Below are 24,044 nucleotides of genomic sequence, written 5' to 3' on the forward strand. Positions count from 1 at the left end.
AAAATACAGCAACAAGTTGTAAAAGACAGTGAGGAAGGTGTGTGAAAATAATTATTGTTTTGTTTCTTAATGCAAATTTTTTCCCTCAGCATTAGAAGGAAGTTTTGTATCACAGCTTAAGAGCATGAAACAAACACAGAAGACAAAAATTACTTTCTTAATGTGCATTCTTCTCTGTGTTTAATACCATTTTAATAATTTTAAGAGTATAATTTAGATTCTAATATTTTGGGTGCTTAAGTTTGGTGACACCCCTGTGGCAGGTTGGAAATGAATGAAATATGGTGGACTGAGCACTGCAGGGTAAATCTCAATAGCCACTCTTAAAGTCACATGTAAATGTGGGTCTGATTTGTAGCTCTCTGGAACTCCAAGACTAAAATGTCTATGGGCTGTGTTGGCAGGAGGGCTTGATGTAGGACTCAAAGGTACTCATTTCTCCCTCTCTCCCTCCCTCCCTCTACATGCAGTGTGTGTTTGAGGCCGTATCCCATAATACCAGATTTACATCCCACCCCTTTTCTCCCCTCACCACTTGTCAAAGTTCAACAGCTAGAAAGGAGGGAAGGGACTCCTAAGTATCAGCCCTTCGAGTACAGCAGTTGTCTCCCACCCTTGGGAGGACTGTTAGTCCTTTCTTTTCCCAGCTGGAGAAAAAAACAACACAAAAGCTTGAGGCTCCATCCCAGATCTGGTTCTTTCTAAGTCACAAGGTAGTATCAGCCCTAGAGTGGTCCATTTGCTTTCCCATCTGAGGAACTTTCCTCTTTCTCCAAGTTGTGTGCTTCTGCTGCCCAGGGTATGTTCCTGGAAGAACGCTGCCTGTGACACAGCACATCAATGGGCACAGACCCAAGTCCCTGCTCCCAAGGATCAATATGATGTTGGAGTACAACACTGGGGCTGGCATTGCCTACTCCTTTCAGGTCTGGCATCAATTAGCTGCAGCCTGCAAATAGAAGGGGAGCAGTAACACTCTGTAACCTCGATAACCTGTCCTGAGGAACCTGCCAGAGTCAAGGGGCTCCTTGCTGCCACTGCAGCCAATAGACCCATTTCATTAGGCTGGAAAGGTTAATTGCATTGAAAACTGGCGTCATCCTCAGCACATGATCATTGTAGAATGCCACAGTGGTGTGAGTCCTGAAGCTGTCTCAAGGAAGCCCCTCTGAGCTCTGAGAAAATTTTCTCAGCAAGGCTTCTGTGAAGAGCATTCAGACCCTTATCTGTCACAGTTCTCTTGCTAAGGTCCCTTTACTTTGCTTAGAGAAAGCTGGTGAATCTCAATTTTTGCAGTGATTTTTTTTTTTTTAAATACAGACTTTCTGTTACCTTAGCAAGCATCCTCTTGCCCTTTTGTTAGAAATGGCATCCTAGAAAGCAAGTAAGCTCTAACGTTGGGGTCTGAGATTTGGCTTTCTAATTTGTTTGAAATGTTTTGAGATATTTTTTACTGAAAATATTAAAACAAAGCAGAAGATTATTCCATGATCTGACACAGAGAACCTGGCATAAGCAGAGCATTCAGAGATAGCCTTATTCTCTGGTTATTGGTGACTGAGCAATTGCTGGTCCATTAAATATTTAGTTGCAGCTTCTTTAATAAACCCTGCTGTCTCCCTTTCATCATCACCTTCTGTGGGCCACCTTACACAACATTATTTTTCATGTCCGAATATTGGCTTCAGAGAAGGAAACCTGCTGCCATAGATGAGAATTTTCACTGCTAAACAGAGAGACGAGGACAGAAGGATGTGGAGATTCTGGGCATGTAGAGCAGCTGCTTGCTGAAAGCAGTCCTTTAGCACACACTTAGTCACATCTTTCTCAGGATGTGGCTGTTGTGGCATCTCAGTTGTATGTGCCCAGCACCAGGTCAGTGCCTAGCATCTTGTGTGTAACTGCAGGGCACCTGTGTTGAAGTAGGAACTCTCCTTGAAGCTGGTCAGCTGATTTTTCACCTTGCCCACTTCTTACAGATTCGTGTGATGGGCCTAGAAGGGTTCATGTGTTCTCATTATGTCTAATTCTTAACATGTATCATGGCTGTGTAGCTCCCCTGTCTCCTCTGCCCTCTGTGCAGGGACCTTCTGCAACCATTTGGCAGGAAGTGAATGAAAGAAGGAATTTAAAGGTCTGAAGTAGGAAGAGGAGAGGAGGATGTGAGGGAACATGTCAGGTTTGGGAGAGCTGTTTTGTATTTTGAGGTGCTCTTCCAATGTGGACAGGGTTCTTAGTGGGAAGGGCACAGTGGAGAGCTTTCTCTTTAATACAGTGTGTGTTTTATCTCCGCAGACTTCTTGCAGACTTAGTTTAAAGATCTTAGCTCAATACCATTAGTGTATCTCTGCTGAAGGCCCTTTATAAAATTGATTAGAAAGTGGGCTTTTGCATGTGTGTGTGTGGGCTCTAATCTGATTTGAGTCCGAGATGGTATCTTTAATTCAGTGCATCGCGGCAACTAACTCACGAACTTCACCGAGAGTCAGAGCCCCTAATTTGGTTTGAGAATACATTAGCAAAACGAGCTCAGAAGGGCCCTTTTCGGAGAGAGAAGGAGGGGGTGTCTTGAGGGGGGCCTTGGGGGGAAGATTGGAAGAATTGGCTTGACAGAGAGGAGTCATGGATTTAAACAAGATCTTGGGCATGATATTCCTGCAGTGGGTCCCATGAAAAAAAAAAAAAGGAGGAAAGAGAGAAGATTGATAGATTGATTGATGGCCTTGCACAAACCATGGAGAACAAAGTGAACCTCAAAGCAGGCTTCTTCCCATGCAAACAGAACTTGACACACTTTTTATATAGAATTGTCATTTCCTCTTCTCATTCCTTCATCCTGCTCTGTGGGCTGCTGCTTAAAGCAGACACTAACATTGCAGAAGTAATAGTATGCTTTTGCTCTGGCAAATGATCCACACTACCAAAACTTTTCAGGATTGATCCAACTTGAGGTAAAATATTAAACCACGTGCATCTCCTTCCTTCCTCCTTACTTCCTGAAATAAGGGGAAAAACAGTTAGAAAGAAAGAGATAGATCAGCGCAGCTGGTCTTTGCAGTGGGACAGTGAAGGCAGCTTTTGCTCCAGGTGGTATGTAAAGCCAGTCTTGGGGACTGCTAGACTTCATTCTTCAGATCTCATATTCCTGTGTGATACGTAGTGGAGGTTGTGGAGCAACCAATTGGAGGGGGGACAGGGAGGGGAAGAAACTCTCCAGATTTGCCACGACTCTTTTAAAATAATAAAGAATTATTTTAATTTAAGAAATTTTTAATATAAATGGAGGAGCAACTCATCTTAGATTCTGTTGGGTGCTATTGAAATACTCAAGATAGGAGGAAATATTTAATTTAAAAAATGTAATTAGTAAGTTGTTAAACACAAAATGTTTGCTGCATTAATTTGGTTTTATGGCTGAAATCTTGCACACACTGATGTCAGAAAACTCCAAGTTCTGCCTCCTTTGGTAGCAGTATTGTATTCCCCCTGCAGCTGGGTACTATTTCTTCTTGCCAGAAGTACAGTGTTCTAGGAGTTGATGCCTTAAATTTTTTAACTGGTACAATTCCATTTTTTGCAAGGAAGCTTTACTGGGTTATACCCAGTCTGACCACTGTTATCATGTCTGCCTTTTATTTTCAGTGAAGGCTCTTAATTTGTGTTTGCAAAGTATTTACAAGATGTCCATTTGGTTGCATAGGCAAGGGACTCCTGGACACAAATGACTAAAATAATTGCACCTATGTGTTTGTGAGTGAAGTTGACTGAGCCATTGGTTTTGCAGTAAACGTGCATGTTTTGTAGTTACAATTCAGTATTTGTGTTTGTGACTCTCTCTGTGCAGTGGCATGTTAAGGTTGGTTAGGCAGAGTAACACCAGATCTCCTGACTTCAGTGCATAGCAAAATGTTCAGTAGAGAGGTCCTTTATGATACATGTTTCAGTTGCATTCCTTGAGTATAAAATCAGCCTCAACTGCAGCTACACACAGGACACAACATATCCAGAGACAGTTTGAGACTGTTCCTCTCAAGAAGAGCATTTTTGGAGAGGAAGCTGACTGTGCTTTCAGGAATGAGGAATCACAAAACCAGATACCTCAAAAATTGAAGACTTTGGCAAGTAGGTCTTGCTGCTCTTATTTGGATATACAACTGGATTGATTCAATGCCTGAGCTCAGCCATTGAGCCCCCTTTAAGTAATTATTTTAGTTAGTCTTCATGCTCTATAGTTAGTCTACCATATGCATAGTTGAGATTCCTTTTTCCACCTCCTTTGATGAACTGCTGAGGTCAGCAATTTTATTTCAGTAGCTTGCACTGATGAACTTTACTTCTATACCAGCCTTCCCATCCAGATGACACTGCACTGCAGAGAAATAATCCAATTTTACTTGATTATTAATAATTACTCTCAGCTACTATTTTTTCAGTTGATTGATTAGAATAAACACTGCTCTGACGGGATACACCAGAATCCATAACTCCTCTTCATTTTTTAGTGATATTTTAGCTCAGGCTTCTCCAGGCACAATGTGAAGCAGGGGATTGTAATGCAAAGTGGCATTTTGAAACATGCCTTCTTGCTGTTTTTTAACTAGGTGTGACCAAAACTAATTTGTCTGGATTGGTGGAAGACTACAGGCCCTTTATAATGGCTCTGGTTTGCAAGCCAGTGCTTTTGCTAAACCCATGTTTTCTCCTGTTCTATGTTGAAGCTGGACAAAAAAACTCCTATTTTTGTTTTAGTCTTCCAAACTGATCAAAGACTATAGGTTTGCAGGAAATGTGCTTCCTAGTTGTGATCTGGTCCCTTATCCAACAGGTTGTGTATCCCTCCGAGAGGGTTTCAGGCCATAAGTCTCTTTGGAGGTAACTCACCTTGTAGTTGAGTGAGGTTTTTGCTGTACAAAATTTGACAGGTTTTTGTTTGTTTTTTTTTAAATTTGGAAGGAGCACATTACAAGGCACTCTCTCAACAACTCGTGGCCTGAAACCCTATCCAGCACTTCTGCAGGGACAGAGGAACTTTAAAGTGTTTGCAGATTTGTCAAGAACTTAAACACCTCAGCTAAATTATGCACAAAAAAAAAATAGGAAGACTAACATTGAAGTTCATGTTTTCACCAGCTCAGTGCACAGTCAGGAACAACCTCTCCTAGCACTGCAATCCAGTAGCTCCCTTGCTGATTCAGCCTGTTTTGTACCATATGCTGTGAATGCCAAGGGGTGAACAGCACTGCAGCCAATACCTCAGAAAGTCAGAACAGGCAGCTCAGGTGTTGCTAGGAAGAGCAGTGATTTTCCTACAACTGCTATTAACCCTGTGGACTGGCATTCTCTCCGTGAAGGTGGTTGGTACAGCATGGGAGACAGTGAGAAGATGGCTTTAACATGAACAGAATTTGCCTCCTCTTTGCAAGCAGGAAAGTTGTCAGAGGCATTTAGAGTTTTGATTTATCTGCTTAGGATGAATCCAAGGAAATAAACAAATCCATATTAGATGTTTTTAAGAAGCCTGTTGCTGAATTTCCTCTCTGAAGTGAACTGATCAGAGTGGAGAAGCCTGTTAGAACTGGCAGCTCATGACATCCAGGAGATGCTCAGGCCTATGAATGTCACCTAGAGATGGAGATGTATGAATGAATGCACTGTACCCTGTGATTTGCAGTGTGTGGGTAGGGCCATCAGTCTGTTCTGTGTGACTGGCAGGAGAAGAGTGTTAGTGTAAGTGGGAATTTCAGAGAAAGTCCTCTGTTGTTAAAAGTTTGCCTTCCTTTCCTTCCCAAGAACATTTGAAATACAAGCATATTTGGAGAAGGAGTAGTTAGACACTAGAAAACAATCTCCAGAAATGCAGTAAAGGTCATGGGATAGCTGCAGTGTTGGACATTCAGATGGCTTTTTAGATCCTGAGGACTGGTTTGTGTTCAGATCAATAGGAATTACAATGATTTCAATAGGAGTTGGATCAAGGCTTAAATGAAGAGCCAGGATACAGTAACAACTCCTGATTTATTTCCCCCGTAGCTAGAAAATTCTGGGTAAGGTTTAGGTGTCAGGTAAGATACTTATACTCAATTCCAACATTTTTTCCTCTGCGAGCTGTAAAAGAAAGCATTTTTTGTGGGTCACAGAGATGCTAAGAAGTAGCACTCCTTATCAGGAGTGAATGAGAAAGAAGTTTCATTCAGGCTCTCATGAAAGTGGATAGAATGTCCAGGTCAATTTTTGTAAACTGATAGGCAGCCAGGGTTTCAGAGCTTCTGATCACATGCCAGCAGTGATTTCATTGTGATGCAGAAGGAATGGGGCAAAGCTTAAATGGCACCAGATGGAAAAGTGGAACTGTGTTTCTCCAACAGCACTCAGCTTTCAAATCAGAGGGATTGATTTTTGGCTGCAGGATGCTCCTTGACACATGGTTAATCTCTGAGTAATACAGGTTAACCATTTCATATGAGTTGATGGCACAGATTTTGTGGTACTCTTGAATTTCCAGAACTTTTATGAAAAATTTCATCTTTTCGGATGATTTAGATGCAGTTTAGATTGCAGGCTCAATCTCTCTATGTTGCCTGGCTAAAGAAGATAGCATGAAGTGTCAAAACATTTCTGTGTACATTAGAACATAGATATTTCTTAATGCATATAAGTAAAGAAAAGAGACTTACTGAGTGAAGCACAAGCAGGGCTGTGTGGAAAACACAGGGAGTGGAGCTGCATGGATATTAGAACCTTGGTTCAAAAATATTTGTTGTTTGACGATGTTATTTCATCACAAATCTGGCTGCAACCAAAACTTCTAGGCAAAGTAGAAATTCCAATAAAATTTATTTTGAAGAAAGTTACAATATTTTGTTTCATTATGTTCCTGAAACAGTGTGTGATTGGTTCATCAAACAACATGAGAAAACACATGACAGGCTAAAAGTGCTGGGAACAACGCAAAGTTAAACATCTAATTTTTTTAGCATTGTTTTGAAAATTCTACAGTAAAGACATTGCCAAAATTGACTTAATTCTGTAATGAAGCAGAGTAGCAATTTTTACAAAAATGGATTTTTTTATTAAAAACTTGAAGTATAATTGCAAAGAAGAATAGAAAAATGAGTTGAATGGAGGTGTGATCAGGAGGCAGCTGGTGTATGAAATAGCATGTGGGGAGACGGAGATAGGATTAGGCAGTATTAGAGATTAGGTTATTGTGTAGACTGGGTCGCAGGGGTCTGGGCTTAAAGTATGGTGAGGTGTAGGAGGAGGTCAGAATTGGTGCAGAAAGAGGTTCAAATTCTGCTGATAGCCTGGAGCAGAGGACATCATGTGAGCATAGAATTTATCTGTCCATCGTTCTGGTTATGGCACTCATCTGCACGCTCCATTCTTTCAATCATAGTTGCTGTTTGACTCTCAAGGTGTTCCTGAGAGGTAGGTCCTTCAGGACCACGTCAGCTGGGGAAAGCAGTGTCCTGGAGAGCTGCAGTAATTTGCTGAAATCTGTAAGATCAGCATTGAGGTTGGAATTAGACTTTGAGACATTTTGGCTGCATTTTAAGGGCTGAGTACATTGTACTTCACTGCCCCACAATGTAAGCACAGAGCCAGTGACTAGGTGTCACAAGATGTGTGTGGGTCCTTGGGCTGTGTTTGGGGCATGGTTACCTAGTGGTGATTGACATGTAGAATGATTCCCAAAACTCTGCTCCTAAGAGAGGGCACAGAGAAAGGTTGGGCACAGAGGCAGATCTGGGAGGGTAAGGTCTACAGTACAGACTGGTTAGAGAGAGATGGGTGTGGGACAATGAGTTAGTTTGCCAAGGGCAGAGGGAACTAGAAGGCTGGGAACACAGAGCAGATGAAGTGTGAGTGTGCAGAGTTATAGATCCTGTCTTTATGCATCACATTGATCTCATTCAGTGTGTTATACTTAGCATTTTGTTTATATAATCTCAGGGTGTTACAGGGGTTTGTTTATTTTTAACTCCTGGATGACTAGCAGTTTCAGTCTGAATCCTGTCTGTTTATAATTGGGAGAAATTTGTCCAGACCTGGCAAGAGATCTTTGACAAAGGCTTTCTGGAAATTGGGAGAAATGCATTTACTTGACTTATATTAGGAAATTGGGAGAAATGCATTTACTTGACTTATATTATCTTGTCAGCTGGGAGCAAAATCCAGACAGGCAATCTGTGCATGGGGTGGTGAAAGTCCTGACCACTGTTTGTATGCAATGGTAAATGATTGTGTCACTTTGTTGCATTTCCTTTAGGAGTTTAGATAGGAAAAAGAAAGAGGGGTAAGGTACATTCTGCATCATGCAGGAGTCTGGTGCAAAACCAGCCACCTGGTGAAGGATGTCACGTGAGCAGAAGAGTTTGGGACTAGAAGCTGTCTCATAACCACATGGTCATGCCTGATCTCACTGCTGGTGGCTGCTCACTGACTTAGTATTTGTGTTCTGTTTCTTATTGGAAACAGGATTTGAGTGAAACCAGTCTGTGGATTTGGCACAGGATTCCCTGATGTAAACAGAGTGCTGAATTAATAGAGACCAACACGTACCAGAGATTTTAGTGACGCATCTGGATGCTCCTTTCTTCCTGCATCACTACCAGATTCTCCAGAGGCACTCGTATTTCCCAGAAGAATCCAGCAAGGATTAAGAGGGTTTCCTCCCTGCAAGTTCAGATACAGAATGCTGTGTGTATCTCTAGGGCCTACTGAACCCTGATGGAGCTAGGCTTCAGAACTTGCTTTAGAATTGACCCTGTTTGCCCCAATGGATTGCAGTGCTCACTGCTGACTGGTCAGCAGACATTGATTTCTATTTCCCATTGCTCTGAACTCTTGCATGACTCACAGAGAGCTCAGTCTATCTGCTGTGAGCTGCTGGGGTTGTTCACTGGAGGGAAAGTCTTTAGCTTTCAAGATCTCTCACTGTCAAAATATCTGGTAAAACTGTCTTGTTGCCTCTCTCTACCCCTTGGCCAGGTTGCTCACACCTTCTGTTCTGCGTGTCTGTTCCCCTTCAGCCCACTACTGTCTGTTCATCATCTTCTCTCTCTGTGCATCTAATGGAGGTTGGTAATCCCGTTAGGTGCTTGCAGCGGGTGCTGCCGAATTTGCTTGCAAACGCCTGTGCCAGGTCGAGTGTCATTGCCAGCAGCACTCTTGGCGGGATGAAGGTTGCATTAGCGAACAGTAATTGAAATGCAAAATAACATTTTGATCGAGCGAGCAGGCTGTTTATTTATCAGATCAATAGCCAAAATGCCCCATCTGGAGAAGTCAGCGTGATAACAAGTGATAGCATTCCAAGGGCAAAGGGAACAAGCACAGCGGGGAGGACATGCCGTCAGGGTGGGCTGGTTTCAGTTGGGTCACACCAGGCCATCAGTTGCTGAAATTTGCTTCTTTTTGTGTCCCTACTAGGAAGAGGGTGGGCCCCCTCCTAGTTGCATCACCAAAGGTTTCCTGACCTCTGGAGAGAGAACAAGTTTAAATATGGGCTAGGACAGATTGTAGGCGTTTATTACCATGTGAGGTCTTCTTCCTCCCATGCTCTGATAGACAGAGAAGTGTGCCTCAAGGTGCAGACTGCAGATTGATATAGTTTAGTTAGGCAGTGGTTTTTGATTGTTTTTGCTTCACTGCATTATGTTTGCTATAAAGGTCTGACCACTTACAGTGATGATCAGGAAGTATGAAGTCATTGTTTGGCTCCTATAGCAAAGCTATTGGAATGGTATCTAGGTGCATGCACATGATGAGGAAAGGAGAGATATGAGAGAAGGGAATTGTGTGTATTTGCATAATAAATTTATGCATATACAGATACCCTCCAGAATGAAGCTATCTAACATTTAAAGCTATCTCAGAAAGGTACTATATGAAAGTGTAGAAGCAGCTGTATAGCTTCTTTGCTGCTGTTTGACTGCCTGTCTGCTTTGCTATGTCTGTGTGTTAGCTTCTGCGTAATCATTAGCAGGGATGCTAAAGAATGGAAGAGGAAGAGAAACCAAGATTAAGGAGCTTGCAAGCTTGTGTTCCTTTCTTTCATATCTGGAAACAGTAACAGAGAAAAGTGAAAACTTAATGGAATGAGAAAATAATCTATTCATTATGACAAAAGGATTATTTTTGTGGGGTATTTGTAATCACATTTAGTTAAATTTTCCTAACGTGATTCCAGTTTGTGAGGAAAATCTAAGTAATTGAAAGTATTTTGCTTCAGAATTTGTTTTGGCTGAACTGAGATTTTTAGGGGGGTTTTGTTGGGTTGGTTTGTTTGTTTTTTTTTAATCTAGAGGAAGGAACATGCAAGTTTTGTAGAGTATTGGGGGAAATTATGTGTTTATTCTGCTATATATTTTCTGTCTAGTGAGCAGTTTGTTGATTTCATCTCTTGGTTCAGGCAAGTAAGAATGTGGGGCCTCAGGTAGGGTCAGACTTGAGTGGACAGGAAGCTGCTTTGTCAGTCAAAGGAAATAGGGACAGTCAGTGAGATGGATGGATGAAACAGATTTACAATAAGTTATGGGGTTAGACGCTGGAATTTGGGTCAGATACAGCTGCCTACTTGATATATGCAGTGTGTGCTGAGAGATCTAAATACTTACCAAAGGTGAGAGTTTTGAGACTCAGCAAAACTGAACCATGAGGTTATTCTAAATAGGTAGCTAAGGATAATCCTCTATGCTGCAGCAGTGTAAGGTGTGCAGAAGGAAATCACTGATTCCGCATGTGACCTATTCTCCTTAGACCTGTGGTATTCATTAGCAGAAAAGGAGCCTGGTCTACAGTAACTCACAGTCACCTTGCTTTGCCACTGTATCATCTTAGAAATCCTTTCTGAACAGTTAGGATTTTAAAAAATCAAATTAAAAAACACTAATTTCCCTTTGTTATTTCCCATGCTGTAATTTATGTGGAACTAATTTCAGTTAGTTTTTCAAGATCTGACAGGTTTTGAGCAATGTTCTAATGATGAGGCACTTAGTAATAGATTTCTCTCAGAGCTACAGGTGGAGTCTAGGCAAAGCCCATCTAATCTGTCTGGATTGTCTTGGCCAGGGTGGGAGGAGGAGGCAGAATCCCACTACAGCTGTGTTGTTTAAGCATAAGAAACAGAAACCTTACCAAAAATTATTACCAGCTCAAACTCAGAGAGTGCATCCAGGTTGAGTAACATTCAAGTTCATATTTTGTCTTGATAAACCCAAAGTCCTCCTTTTCAGTTAGCTAGTATTCCTAAAGAAATATCGATTACTAAGTCTCTTTGCACGTTTGTTTCTAGGGTGATGTCTTTGATATGTATCTCCCATCCTAACTCCTTCCTCAAACACTTAGAAAAATTAGGCAATACTTCTGGGTCTCCCTTTTTTCATGCCACTGTTCACCATGAATTGTAGGCAAGGTTGAAGGGGGATGTCTTCAATTAATATCTTGAGATGTGAGGAAGTGCAGGCTGACAAATCTGTACTGGTGGCAGTTTTCCTTCAGAAATGCTGAGAGGATACTGAGTCAAGGTCTCTGAGAAATGAGGTGTTGGATCAGGCTGCCGTGCAAAAGTAAGTGTGATATGAATGGCAGTGCTAGAAGTTCTCCTTTTCTTGCTCATCTGAGAAGGTGGAAGCAGCATTCTGATGTATAAGTGTTTGAAATGTGCTCTACTGAGCCTCCTGTGTATGGATCTCATTCACAAGTGTCTGAAGGACACTGAAGGTGCTTAGAGAGATACAGATTATAAGTGCTCTAGATAGGCAGAGTATAAAGAAAGACACTCAAGAAGAAATGAAGGTCTAGCTGAGCATTTCAACAGGGATTGAGTTGCAGCTTTACTCTGTGCAGGCAAAATCATTGAACTGCTGTGAACGTAGGAATAGTGGGGTAAGTGGAAATGTGAAACACAGAATGATAACGTTGGAGGGAAAGGGTGGTGGTAGAACTTGGATAAATAGTGAACAGCTAGTCAACCCTGTCCTTGTTTTGCTGTGCTATCAGCAGTAAGTATAAGCAAGAGGCATTAGTTCAAGTGCTAAAGCACTTCTGGAAAAAGTGCCATTTAGTACACTGTACCTTCAGGTACCCTCAAAAGGCAGTGTGTTAATAAGAGAGTGAACTGATAATACGTGTCACACCTCCAGATTAATTGTCACTTCATCTGTGTAGTACTTTCTACCATTTACTAACAAGACTGTTGTCGTAAGGGGGAAGAGAAATTACAGTAATGAGGAGAGGGATGAAGGCTAGTTGGAAATCCATAATGTCTTCTGCCCATGAGAGCCTTTTTTATTTATTAAGCAGCCTCCAGACATTTTGCTGTGGCAGCTTTTTTCAGCATGAGCTAACTTGGGCTAGAGAAGATCTACTGATATGTAACTGCGCTCTGGTTATGCAATGGGTCAAAGGGATAAAATATCTACTGAGCATTAGACAAGCAAGTACTATTTGTGTAATAGCCAGAATGTGAGCACTAGCTTGTCCAAAGACAAGTATGTAGTATTGGAGGGGGGAGCGTGGGGGGGCATGTTATGGACAAGTGCCTTGAAAACTGGCTGTCTGGGGTTTGCCACAACAGAATAGGAGCATAACCCATGCAAGCCAAAGGGAGGCATCACTAGGAAACATGGCAGAACTCTTAGAAATCAGATCTCTACTCCAGAGAAAAATAGTTAAATTGAGCTGAGTTCTGACTCTTGTCCTCTATAGCAATGCAAAATACTGTGATTGAAACAAAAAATCTCTAAAGTGCATGCACTGGTGTGTTTATGTTTATGATCATGCCCATCATGCTGATACTACCCAAGCTCTTGCCTATGCTCAAAGAGAAATTAAGTTTGTCCTGGGAACAGAGTATGTTCCTGTATGATAGAATAAAAGAAAATATTCCTGATACGACTGAGTTAGCCACAGTTATCCCCTGTACAGGAGTAAAGTGGCACATTGGCAGATCCCATTATTCTTGGACTGTTGAATGGAGAAAAGCTGTCAGTATAGATAGTCTCTAAATGATGGCTCTCTCATTTGAAGTCCATATGGAGTAGAAGAGCATGAGAAAGTAGTGTGGGTGCTGATCCCTTTCCTCCCTAGCACTTTGGTGGGTGTTCTCAGTGAGGCAAGAGTGGGAGTGTGTCTGTGAGCTGTCCATGGTAAAAGCAGGTCAACCAACAGGTGTGGCTCAGCTCTGTGACATTAACTCTTTGCATAAGTGACCTAAAATTACACTGGCTGTTATTGCAGCTGTCACATCTAGCCTGACACTTGGAAAACGTTATTTATTTCTGTCTTCTGTATCTAAAAAAAACTACCTGACAAAATTTGGCTTGTTGGAGTTGCAGCCAGTGTTTGAGAAGCTGACCTACATTGTTTGTCAGTCCACTGTGGTTTGCAAAGCTCTCTCATGTGGCTCACAAAAGACACAGAATCTATGTTGCCCATGATGTGCACATCCCATTTACATGCAGTTCATTCCATTAATTGCATTGCATGTAATGCAAGTTTGTGTCATCTGAACTGACAAATACCGATTGCAGAAATAGGTCTGTACCAGAGAAGATAATGGATGTTTTATCTCTCTTATCATTGGTGTTTCTGCAGATTAAAGCTACTTCCCTGTTCCATGACTGGTTAAAAAATTTCTGTGCAATCCAAAGTGTGCTTTTGTCACAAGCTGGTACCTGAAGTGAGCAGCTTTATACTGGCAGATTTCTCAGGTTTTATCAGTATACCTTAAATCTACTGTGAGGACTTCAGTACTGAAGTACAGTTCCACAGGTACAGCCATATGGTTCCTGGAAGTCACAAGCTCTACAGGCATCTTTCCTGCAGGGTTTTCCAGTTTAGAAAACTTTAGAAAAGGAAAGTTTTAGGAACTCTAGAAAATCAAGATTTCATTCTGTGTGGAATCCATATCCATTATGAGAGCCACCCAAAAAAAAAAGGTCAATTGCTGACAGTTTACATTTCTCCTTGTGCCCAGAATAGGGAAGATTTTTCCTACTCAGGAGGGCCTGTGTATTTTTTCTTTCTCCCCTCCATAAGCTGATACTAGTTCTACAGCTGTATTTCAGTACCTATTTTAATTTCAGTCTTTTTGTTGGAAATCTCCAACATGCTGAGTTGGTGACTTAATGACTAATCAAGAAAATACTGGTGAAGGGGCTGGCCTACATGGCAGAACACATGCCCATTCCTTACCTTTCTTCAGGAAACTGGAGTATAGACCTGATCTATCCCTGCATTTGCTGTTGAAGATGAGGTTTCAGCCACTAAGGAAGCTCAGCAGTGTTGCCACTAAACTTTTTTTGCTTCAGTTTTGGAATAGCAAGTGGTACTTGGAGAATATAGAAGGTCAAATACTTATGTTTGCACGAGCACTTCAATGCTCAGATGGTATTAAGTTACTGAATTGTGTATACCTTTAGCTGCTAAAAAGTTCCCCTGGAGGGAAGAAGTTACCTTGTTACAAAGCTGGGTGTTCTGGCTGTCCTGCTAAGCAGGTGTGAATGGTGGACATCTTTTTTTTCTCACTTATGCTTGAAGACTACTGAATTCTTGTAATTTCCAAATCCATAAGTGGGGTAAAGAGCTGAATGTAGGTACAAATTACTATTTCAGGCAAAAATAACCCAGCAGGTTGTGCAATAAAATACCCTTACCTGAGTTAATCCCAAGCTTGTAATCCTTGATGTTTAAAAGAATCAAAATCAGGGACACTACTGCCTTTATTTTATAACTCAAGTCTTCTGTCCTTTTCTGTTCCTCCCCATCTAGCAATCTTTCCCTCTCTTATTGTTGTTGTTCTCAAAAGATCATTAAACTCATAAGCCTTTAATGGCTAAATACCGGCCATTGCAGAGAAACAGCAGAAGATGAAAGGCTGGAGAAGAATTGAGGAAACTTGTAATATTAACCAACACTGCCCAAAGGAGAGAACGCTAATGGATAAAATCCTAAAGCACGGTCTTGGTCTAAACTTGTGTATTTACATCCAGAATCACTGAGGTCAGAGCACACTTGTCTGAGTGGGTTTATCAAACGGGAGTACAGCAGACAATAACCTTTCTTGATGCAATTAGATAATTAGTGGGCAAAAGGAATGGAGTGAATAGACTGACTCTGGACCATGCATGGGCTTTTGACACAAAGCTGTGCAAAATCTTATTAGGGAAATTAGATCAAATTGGTTTTGATACAAATCCTGTGAAATGAATCATGGATTAAATGACAGAGTATAAACAGAAGGGTTAGAGATATTCTTTATCCTTCTGCAAAGATGATGTCCAAAAGGACAATGCTTTGACTCTAAATACTTATTAGTGACCTGGAAGAAATGTAAAAATGATCACTCTCAAATTTACAGCTGACAGAACCAAAAGATACTAGAAAAAAACAGCATAGAAAAAAATAAGAGCTAGGCTTCAAAAATGAGCATTGTGAATGGGCTTTGGTCAAACGAGCAATTATTAGCACTGTGTAGTTCAAAGATGATACTGGGTCTACTTTGGAACGAGGAGAATCTCCAAATTTCATGTTGAGCAGAGCACGGTGGCCAAAGCAGCTTATGTTCAGAGAGGTCCCAGTGAGACAGGCTATCAAATTGTGTGAGCTGATGTGCAACCTGATGTCTGGCAAAGCTACTGCTCCGTTGGTCCATATGTCTTCGTGGCTGTGTGCTTTCCAGAGTGACTCTCCCCTGTAGAGCTGCAGCATTGCACTGTGCAGTTCAGGGCACCTTGCTGCAACAGAGACCCAGGGAAGCTGGAACAAATCCAGAGAAGGACCACAAAGATGCTAAAGGGATTAGAAGGAATGACCTATGATGAGGAAAGGTGAAAAGAACGAAATGTTTAGAACCTCTAAGCCTGTTACATGGGCACAGAAATAGTAACGGAGTTTCCTGTGCCAGCACGGAGGAGAGTTAGATCAAATCTCTCTCCTTTTACATTCCTATTAAGGTAACTAGAGCCAAGCAAAATGGCTGTTCATCACTTTGAACTCTTTGCAAAAAACATTTAGCTGTTCTTCTTGAAGTTCAAGATGTTGTATCTCATTGCCAGGGGACACTCTGGGTGTTTAAAAATCAGCACGGGATCTCCATGAGACTTGCAGAAAGTCAGAAGCCAGAAAAGAAAAGCACATGCTCTGGAATGGCTGGAGTCACCTTAGCTGTTATCTTTGATCTATCTTGGTGTTAAGGGCTTTAGCATGCATTCACATCCAACCAGAACTTGCTAAGTACTGCTGCCTGCTGGAAGGGAACAGGAGGGGAACAGGAGGGTCCTCAGCTGTAAGGATGTAGGGGGCTTGTTTCTTGATTCACCATCAAACACTCACTGTTTGCATGCCTTGGGGGAAGAAGGCTCCTTATTTCTCCAGGTTCTTTTTCTTTTTCTTTTTCTTTTTCTTTTTCTTTTTCTTTTTCTTTTTCTTTTTCTTTTTCTTTTTCTTTTTCTTTTTCTTTTTCTTTTTCTTTTTCTTTTTCTTTTTCTTTCTTCTTCTTCTTTTTCTTTTTCTTCTTCTTTTTCTTTTTCTTCTTCTTTTTCTTTTTCTTCTTCTTCTTTTTCTTTTTTCTTTTTCATTTTATTTTTATTTTTCATTTTCTTTTGCTTTTTCTTCTTCTTTTTGTAAAATTTATTTTATTTTTAATTTTTTTTTTCTCTCCACTGAAAGAAAATACCTCGGTAAGCACTCTTGAGGTAATCTGTGAATGTTGGGCTATTTAAGTAACAGAAATTGGGATTTGGGCTCCACTGATGGAATCTGCCAGTACAGCTCATCTCCCTGTCATTCCTGTTTCGTAGATTTTTCCTCTGTCTGCCTTGAAAATTACAACTCCAGCTCCTCTTACCGTGGAGTTCCACAGTGCAGAACAGTGTTTTATGGTTATTTTGCCTTCCATTTTAACCTTAGTCCCATGTTGTTGTGTCCAGTGATCTTCATTTTTTTACCACAGATGTACTTCTCAGGTAGGGACAGGTTCTGGAGCCCGCATAGCAGGTTTCAGCTTTGCTGTGAGAGGCTAAGATCTAGTCTCAGCTAGCAAAGGTTCATCTTCCTTCACACAGGGTCAGCTGTTGTTACACCAGGTCTGCAATATGTCTAGGTGCCCTGTGGGAATAGAGATGGATGCACCTGCAGTGATTTCTGTAACTGCTCCATGACCTCTAGTTCATTATGGCCCTCTGGGCAAGGCATGGGCATTTATCAACTCATCACACTGTCTCTGAGAGGGCCCAAACCTTGGATTCCTCTCAAGTAACACCAGGCAAAGCAGCTGAGGAACGTGAGATGCCTGCCCATATTCTCAAGGTCAACAGTCTTGCCAAAAAACAAACTTGGCTGATCGATCCCAGAGATAGGAGATGAGGTCAAACTTTGAGGATGAAACAGAGAAGGGAAAATTAGGAGATACGTAGGTCAAATGAGATCATAAGGATGCAGGACTGTGAATTTACTGCATATCAAACATCTATATTCCTATCATCAGACTCACAGATGTGATACATAAAAGTGTGCACTCCAGCCTTGCTGATTCACAGAATATTTTGTCCTGTTCCCTGACGGATATGAGCCCTTGGCAGAAGGAGTTGCCACAAATACCAGGTAAATAGGCTGAAACTGAAATAGAAATTACCCACATGACCATGGTGTGGAAACTTTAAACAAGCAGAGGTTCCAGGAAGAAAAGTCAAGCATCTCCAGTCAGTCAGAATTCTTTGCCATGTCATCAGGAAAATGCATGTTTAGTTTTTCTTAAAGCCTTTGACAAATTGTCTTGCTGAAGGGAAAATTTAACCTCTCAGGTTAATACTATTATCAATTAAAAGGTGTCAAAGACCCTACTCAAAAAAGAAAGAGAAGTCAATTTTCAGCATGATAAAGGTTAACATGCATTACCCACAAAGATCAGTATTGTGGTGTTTGATCCATGTGTTAATGATCTGGGAAGTGGGTGAACAATGAGACTGCAGATGAAATCAAATTACTAAGGAAGAGTGAAGAACTCCAGAGGATCCTAATAAAGCTGGGTGTGTGGCCTGCATAGCATAGTAGCACATGAAATACACTGTTGACTACTGCAAAACATTGCACACCAGAAGGGTTAATTTGATTTTTTCATACATCTTAATGGATTCTAAATTAACCGTAGCAACTCAGGAATAAGATCGAGTGATGCACTAAGTAACTTCCTGATACTATTTGTTGAAGAAATGGTAACAATTTACATTTTCATTTAAAGAGGGGAAAAAGCAAACTGTGCAAGGAGTTACATAATATGTAGACTGAAAATAACATTGAAAATATTGTAACGTCACTAAGTAATTGATGACGTGCCTTTGCCTTGAGTACTGTCCAGACCTTCAGCTGGAGAAGTGATGGAGCAGTGCCAGTTTCATGCTGCTGAGGAGCTGGCTCATTGAACTCTGTTCTGGACTGAACAGAAATAGCCGGACTAGAGGAAGTTGAGAGATGGATGATGAAGCAGATAAGAGATCTGCAAAAACTTCTGCATGGAGAGCAACCATATAGATAATGAAGAGCTGAATGAGGAGAACATGGCAAAACTACATTTCCTGAGAAGGAGAGTCAGGAGATGTTCAAGGAGCCTGACAGGCTGTGAATATATTATAGGAAAATAAAACTGGGATTTGTCCATGCACTACACAAGTAATCCCTGCAACTCATTGCTGTAAATATCATAACATTTAGCAGTCTTCCAAAAAAAGACTGAACACTGTTATAAGGAATAAGACTATCTGTGACAAAAATAAATATAAAGTTGCTTGTAAAGTTCTTTCCTGAACTGAAATGGTGAAGTTCTTTCCATAAACTTTAGAGTATAAACCCTCTTTAAGAAGTTGGGATTTGTGTGTCCATGCAAAAGCTCAATACTAGTAAATAGAAGAAAGATTAAGATTTGAGACAGAAGAAACTTTTGATCAGATGATTTTTCCTTCTGTTTCTAAGCTCCTCTTTTAGAGATGATAGTGCAGCAGGGAAGGGTAAAGGGTGAGATGGGGCGAGAGAAGGAGTCAAACTTGAAAATTAATCAAAGACTTCTGTATTACAAATGAAAAAATGAAAATCCACTCTGAGCAGGTTCTTTCTGCAGAGTATGCTACTGAACCTTTTGCTCAGTAGCATAAAGCTAGGAGAGCCCATTATCTATTAACCAAACATCTTTTTCACCTGGTATGCCACAGGCAAGCTTGTTTCTTTCTGCTGTCTCAGGGTAGATGGTGCTCTGTGCATCATCGGCACTCATGCCCCTTCTCAGCGCTCCAGCCTGTGAACAGCCTGAAATTATGATCTACACGAAGAGCTTTGACTTTACTCTAGTGTGAGTCTGTGGGGAGCAGGTGGGCTGGTCTTAGTCAATTGTACCGGAATTCCTCAAGAAGAACCCGCATGGGGTTGAACTGCCTGAGCCAACTGGAGTTGGACTGAGGTGGCAAAAGGAGGGCTCACTTTTGACTAAACCTGGAAGCGGGTTTGGCCAGGCGGTTGCTGAGTGCCTTTGCTCTCTCCCTGCAGGCTGCTCGGCAGAATGGCCACGGAGGAGCGGCACCTCTCCTCCAGCTGTGGGTCCTTCATCAAGACCGAGCCCTCCAGCCCATCTTCTGGCATCGACGCCATCAGCCACCACAGCCCGAGCGGCTCCTCCGACGCTAGCGGTGGCTACGGGATCACCATGGGTGGCCACCCCAATGGCCTAGACTCGCCACCCATGTTCAATGGCACAGGGATTGGCGGCGGGTCCTGCCGTAAGCGTTACGATGACTGCGCCAGCGCCATCATGGAGGACTCGCCCACCAAGTGCGAGTACATGCTCAATGCAATCCCTAAGCGGCTGTGCCTGGTGTGTGGGGACATTGCTTCTGGGTACCACTACGGCGTGGCTTCCTGTGAGGCATGTAAAGCCTTCTTCAAGAGGACTATTCAAGGTATGGTGGGAAGGAATGCAAACTGAGGCATTCACTCCATAGAAATAAAGGGACATGGCCCCAGACATTGCTGAGACTGCAATGTCATATAAAAGAGGGAAAGGGAGAATGAATGTAATGCACCTAACTCTCCATCCTTTTGTGTGCTTCCTCTCTCCTCCTGCTCAGTTCTGGTCCTTCCAAATCAACATGGACATGGAGTTAGGCTATGTGACGGATGGAACCTTTGCCAAGTTCCATGCCTGACTGGCTACCAGATCTGGGTATCTGGACTGGTGGATCTTCCTGCTTCTGCTAGTGGCACTGATACTATGAGAATGTGGCGGCTAGTGGAGTAAGGCCTGGAAAGGAAATGCTTTGCCTTCTAATGGTGTTTTAAGGCCCATTTGAAGAGTAGATGCTTCTGCCAAGAGATGGAATTTATGTAGACATATCTGTACCTTGAGGTGAAAACTCCAGCATTACAAGAGTAGAGAAATTCTACTGTCCTACCAGTTCTAATATGTAGCAATGAACTCCATACACACCTCAGCACAAATCTGGACAGAGAATTTTTGTGATAGTCTTTTTCTCCTTCTCCAGTTTCATCAACCTTTTTCAATAAGATGCAGATTCTTTGAAGATAAAAAACCTAGGCACTGAAGATTAAGTTTTTGTCAGTCTCACTAAGGATGAGCAGTTCCTCAGGCAATTTTGAAAACTTCAATGCACGCATGTGTAGATAAATTTCAGTGCATTGCACCTTCATGTACAATTCACATCTGAGGAGTATGGCTGTGTCCTGACTGCCAAAAGTGTGCTTGCAGATGTGCACACGTGCAGCTACAATATAACCAAAAGCAGGAGTGCATCCAAACAACTTCTAATATCCGTGGATGCTTCGGTATACCTATATACACATTCCTCATGTGAGCAAACATGCCTAGATGTACAAATACTCCCTTTATTTCCTCCACTAACTGGAAAAATGACAGGATCATTCATCTGCCAGTGGGAAGTGTATTGGGTTTGCCCAAGTACAGAATGCTGACTGAAGGCAGCTCTACAATTAGCAGGCAGCTGTGCATATACTTGGTTGTTGGCTGGGGTTAGTCCACCACATCAATACTTCCTTGCCTCCTGTGAAGTGAAAGAAATGCACATGTGGAGAGACCACTCACTTTGTTAATTGAATGGATCTGATTACACTCTGATGCTGGGGATGTTCAACGCTTGAGCAGTACAGGGTGCAGTTTATCCCAAGTCTCTGCAAAAGTCACTATATCTATCTTGTTTTCATAGATTTCAGATATCTCTCCTTAATGTGGAAATCCAACTGCGGAAATAATTACTCTGCCCCACTGATACTTCCTTCTTTATTATACCATGGCCATCTCTAGGGCATTGGCCTGTTCTCTGGCAGAGTTTCTGTGATTTGTCATTGCTGAATTTCTGTGACTGAATGTGAACTTTTACTTGCATTTCTGTTGGCACTGACTCCATCCCTTCTCCAGCCCTTGTCCCTTCCTAGTGTTTCTTTTAGCACATTCAGGTGCTCAAGCTGGGACAGGGTAGCACTCTAAAGCAAAGTCCTGGTGTCTCCTAATATAGGAAAAGACCAGATAATTAACCCTTCATGGAAATGATACTGGAGGACCTCTGTGGCAGAGCAGAAGAGATCTTGAGAAGGAGAAAAAGACATAGTAACTTTTGACCTCTCTGAAAACTCAAAAGAAAATAATGCATGGTAGCAGAACATGGAGCCTGCATCAACCAGGTGATATGCCAGCTGACTGAATCCCGAGAGGGGAGAGTGCTTCCCTCCATCTTCCTTTCCCTAGCAGAGCCATATTCTTTCTCCCTGTGGTTCCCTAATTGATTGCCTGTTAACATGTAGCAGACGGGGGGGAAAGGAATAAGTGGAAATTTCTCTCACCCTGTCATCAGCTTGGGCTGGCAACTGAGGTACCAAAATGCTTTTATTCCTAAGAGTGTGAGAGTCAAGTGTGCAGTGCCTGAGGGTGAGCAATTTCAGCTATGGAGCTGAAAGCTGAGCCCAGGGAAGCGGGCAGCAAACAGGTCTGCAGAGTTTGGTTGAGTCAAGAAAATGCGCCGTTCCCAGGGCTCTGCTGCAGTGGGTGTGATATCCAAGTATAGCCCTGGGTGTGCAGGGGAAAAGGATTTAAGGATCATATAAAAGAGAAGGCAAGTGGCAAGAGTATTTCCAAAAGGTGTTTATCCTGTAAGTCTATGTTGTAAGCATCTAACAGACATAGTAAAAACATCTTCATCCAGGCTGCCTAACACTGATGTAGGCTTTGCAGAAAGCATGCAGATGTGTGTGTTGTAGAACTGCTTTCCCAGTATCCTAGTAGCAAAATCTTGCCATGACTCAGTATGTGGGAGTGGCATTGAGCACTGAGATGGAGCAATGACCCCAGGATCTCCCAGATGCTCAAGAGATGAAATAGGTAAATTCTTCATCAGGCTTTTGTGGTCTTGGACAAGCCACTCCACTTCTCTGTGCTAGAGTATTGACAGGTGAAAAACTAATGAATACTATGACAGTACTTACTCTGCTGGCCTTACACGTGCATGCTGCCATAAAATGGGTCTAAATCTGTGCTGAGTTACTAAACTACTGCAGCCCTATCTAGATACCCCTGATCATGAAGCAGAGCTTCACATGAAGTCCCACTCCAACTAGTCCTGCTCTTCCCCCCACTACAAATTACCCCGTGTCTATTAAGGTTTTATAAGCTGCATTAACTCACGTAAAACCTGCATATCTTGAAGCAAGAGTATCTTGCAATGGCCTTTTGACTCCCTCTGCTGCTCTAGCAGCAGCAGGAAGAATGGACATCCAAGCTGCAGACCTTCTTTAAGCACGTTGACTTTTTTGCAGCTCACTTTTGCTTGGCCAGGTGAGGCCAGGTTGTCATGGACAGCACAAAGGCTGCTGCTTTTCAAATGATGGGGAGAAGATAGTCTAAGAGGCAGCATGGACATGGCTGATTATCTCTGAGGTTGCTAATATTGCTGTTTGTGAGTTTTCTGTCAGTAGGATTTTTCCAAAGAAAAGTGGATTTTTTATCAAGTCAGATTTCCTCAAGAAAAATTTTGATGATAGGAGAAAAAAAAGCAGGCAGAAAAATCCAAACCATTTATTCCCTTCTAGCTGAAATGGAGTGCTTTTCCTGAGCTAGGACAGGAAGACAGGATCACCCAACATGCCCTTAACCTGTCCCACAGATTATGGGGAAGTGTCACACCTCTGTCCTTCTTGCATTGTGCTCCATTGCCCAAGGATCAAGGCCTGGAAACCTGTGTGGCCTTTCCACTTTGCAGCATTGGCAATGCTTGAGACAGAACAGTGAAAACCTGAGGTGAGAGGAGAGAACACATCCCTGGGCTGCAGGTCTTTCTCTCTGAACATGATATTATGAACCCAGGATTGTATTTCCCATGCTTTGAAGCAGTCAGAAATCCTAAACTGACCTGAAGCATTTTCAGTCTCAGCTAGGCTGACAAAATTTTAATCCTGTTTCTCTATCATTGCTGTTTCATGGGATTATATTCTAGTAGCAGTTTGCATTTACCTCACCTGACTGTGAATATTGTGGAATGTACAATCTAGTGCAGATAGGAAAGAATCTGAATTTCAGACATGTTTAAGTGTGCTGCCATTGGTGCTCAAGAGAGGTTTGATTTGAAACAAAAGATTTAATATTAGGTGAATGTAAAGGAATGGGTCTGTTGCATAAAATATAATTTTGGATGTTTATAAATAAAAGCTTTTAAAATTTCTGTTTCATGGAAATCCTAACTAATCCTTTCATCCAAATTTAAACAAAGGCAAATACTGGATTTTTTACAGGATAGAAATTCTCAATCAAAGTCTATTCCTTCTCTTAATAGTTTGCTCAGTAGGTAGAGCATTATGTATCAGTCAAATATATTGTCATTCTCTTTTGTTCATTAATTGTTACAACTAGTAGGTAGTTTTGTCTACTTTGAATTTTAACTAATAACAGTGCTGTGTAACAATGAGTCCTTTATTATTCAATATACACATTACTATAACTACCTTGCATCTATTTTTCATCTTCAAATGGT

The 24,044-nt window shown here is 41.8% G+C and overlaps 1 protein-coding gene across 5 annotated transcripts in view; it reads left to right on the forward strand.

Moving 5' to 3' along the window:
• Positions 1-24,044, forward strand: part of ESRRB (estrogen related receptor beta) — a 126,087-nt gene that overhangs the window by 66,551 nt on the left and 35,492 nt on the right. For all 5 annotated transcript variants that reach the window (XM_038137448.1, XM_038137445.1, XM_038137446.1 and 2 more), the window contains one exon: positions 19,540-19,949. In XM_038137448.1, the coding sequence (XP_037993376.1) occupies positions 19,553-19,949 (397 nt within the window). In that variant the 5' untranslated portion in view covers positions 19,540-19,552. The remainder of the gene's footprint in view (positions 1-19,539; positions 19,950-24,044) is intronic.

Source organism: Motacilla alba, chromosome 5 (assembly GCF_015832195.1).
Source record: "Motacilla alba alba isolate MOTALB_02 chromosome 5, Motacilla_alba_V1.0_pri, whole genome shotgun sequence".
NCBI lineage: Eukaryota > Metazoa > Chordata > Aves > Passeriformes > Motacillidae > Motacilla > Motacilla alba.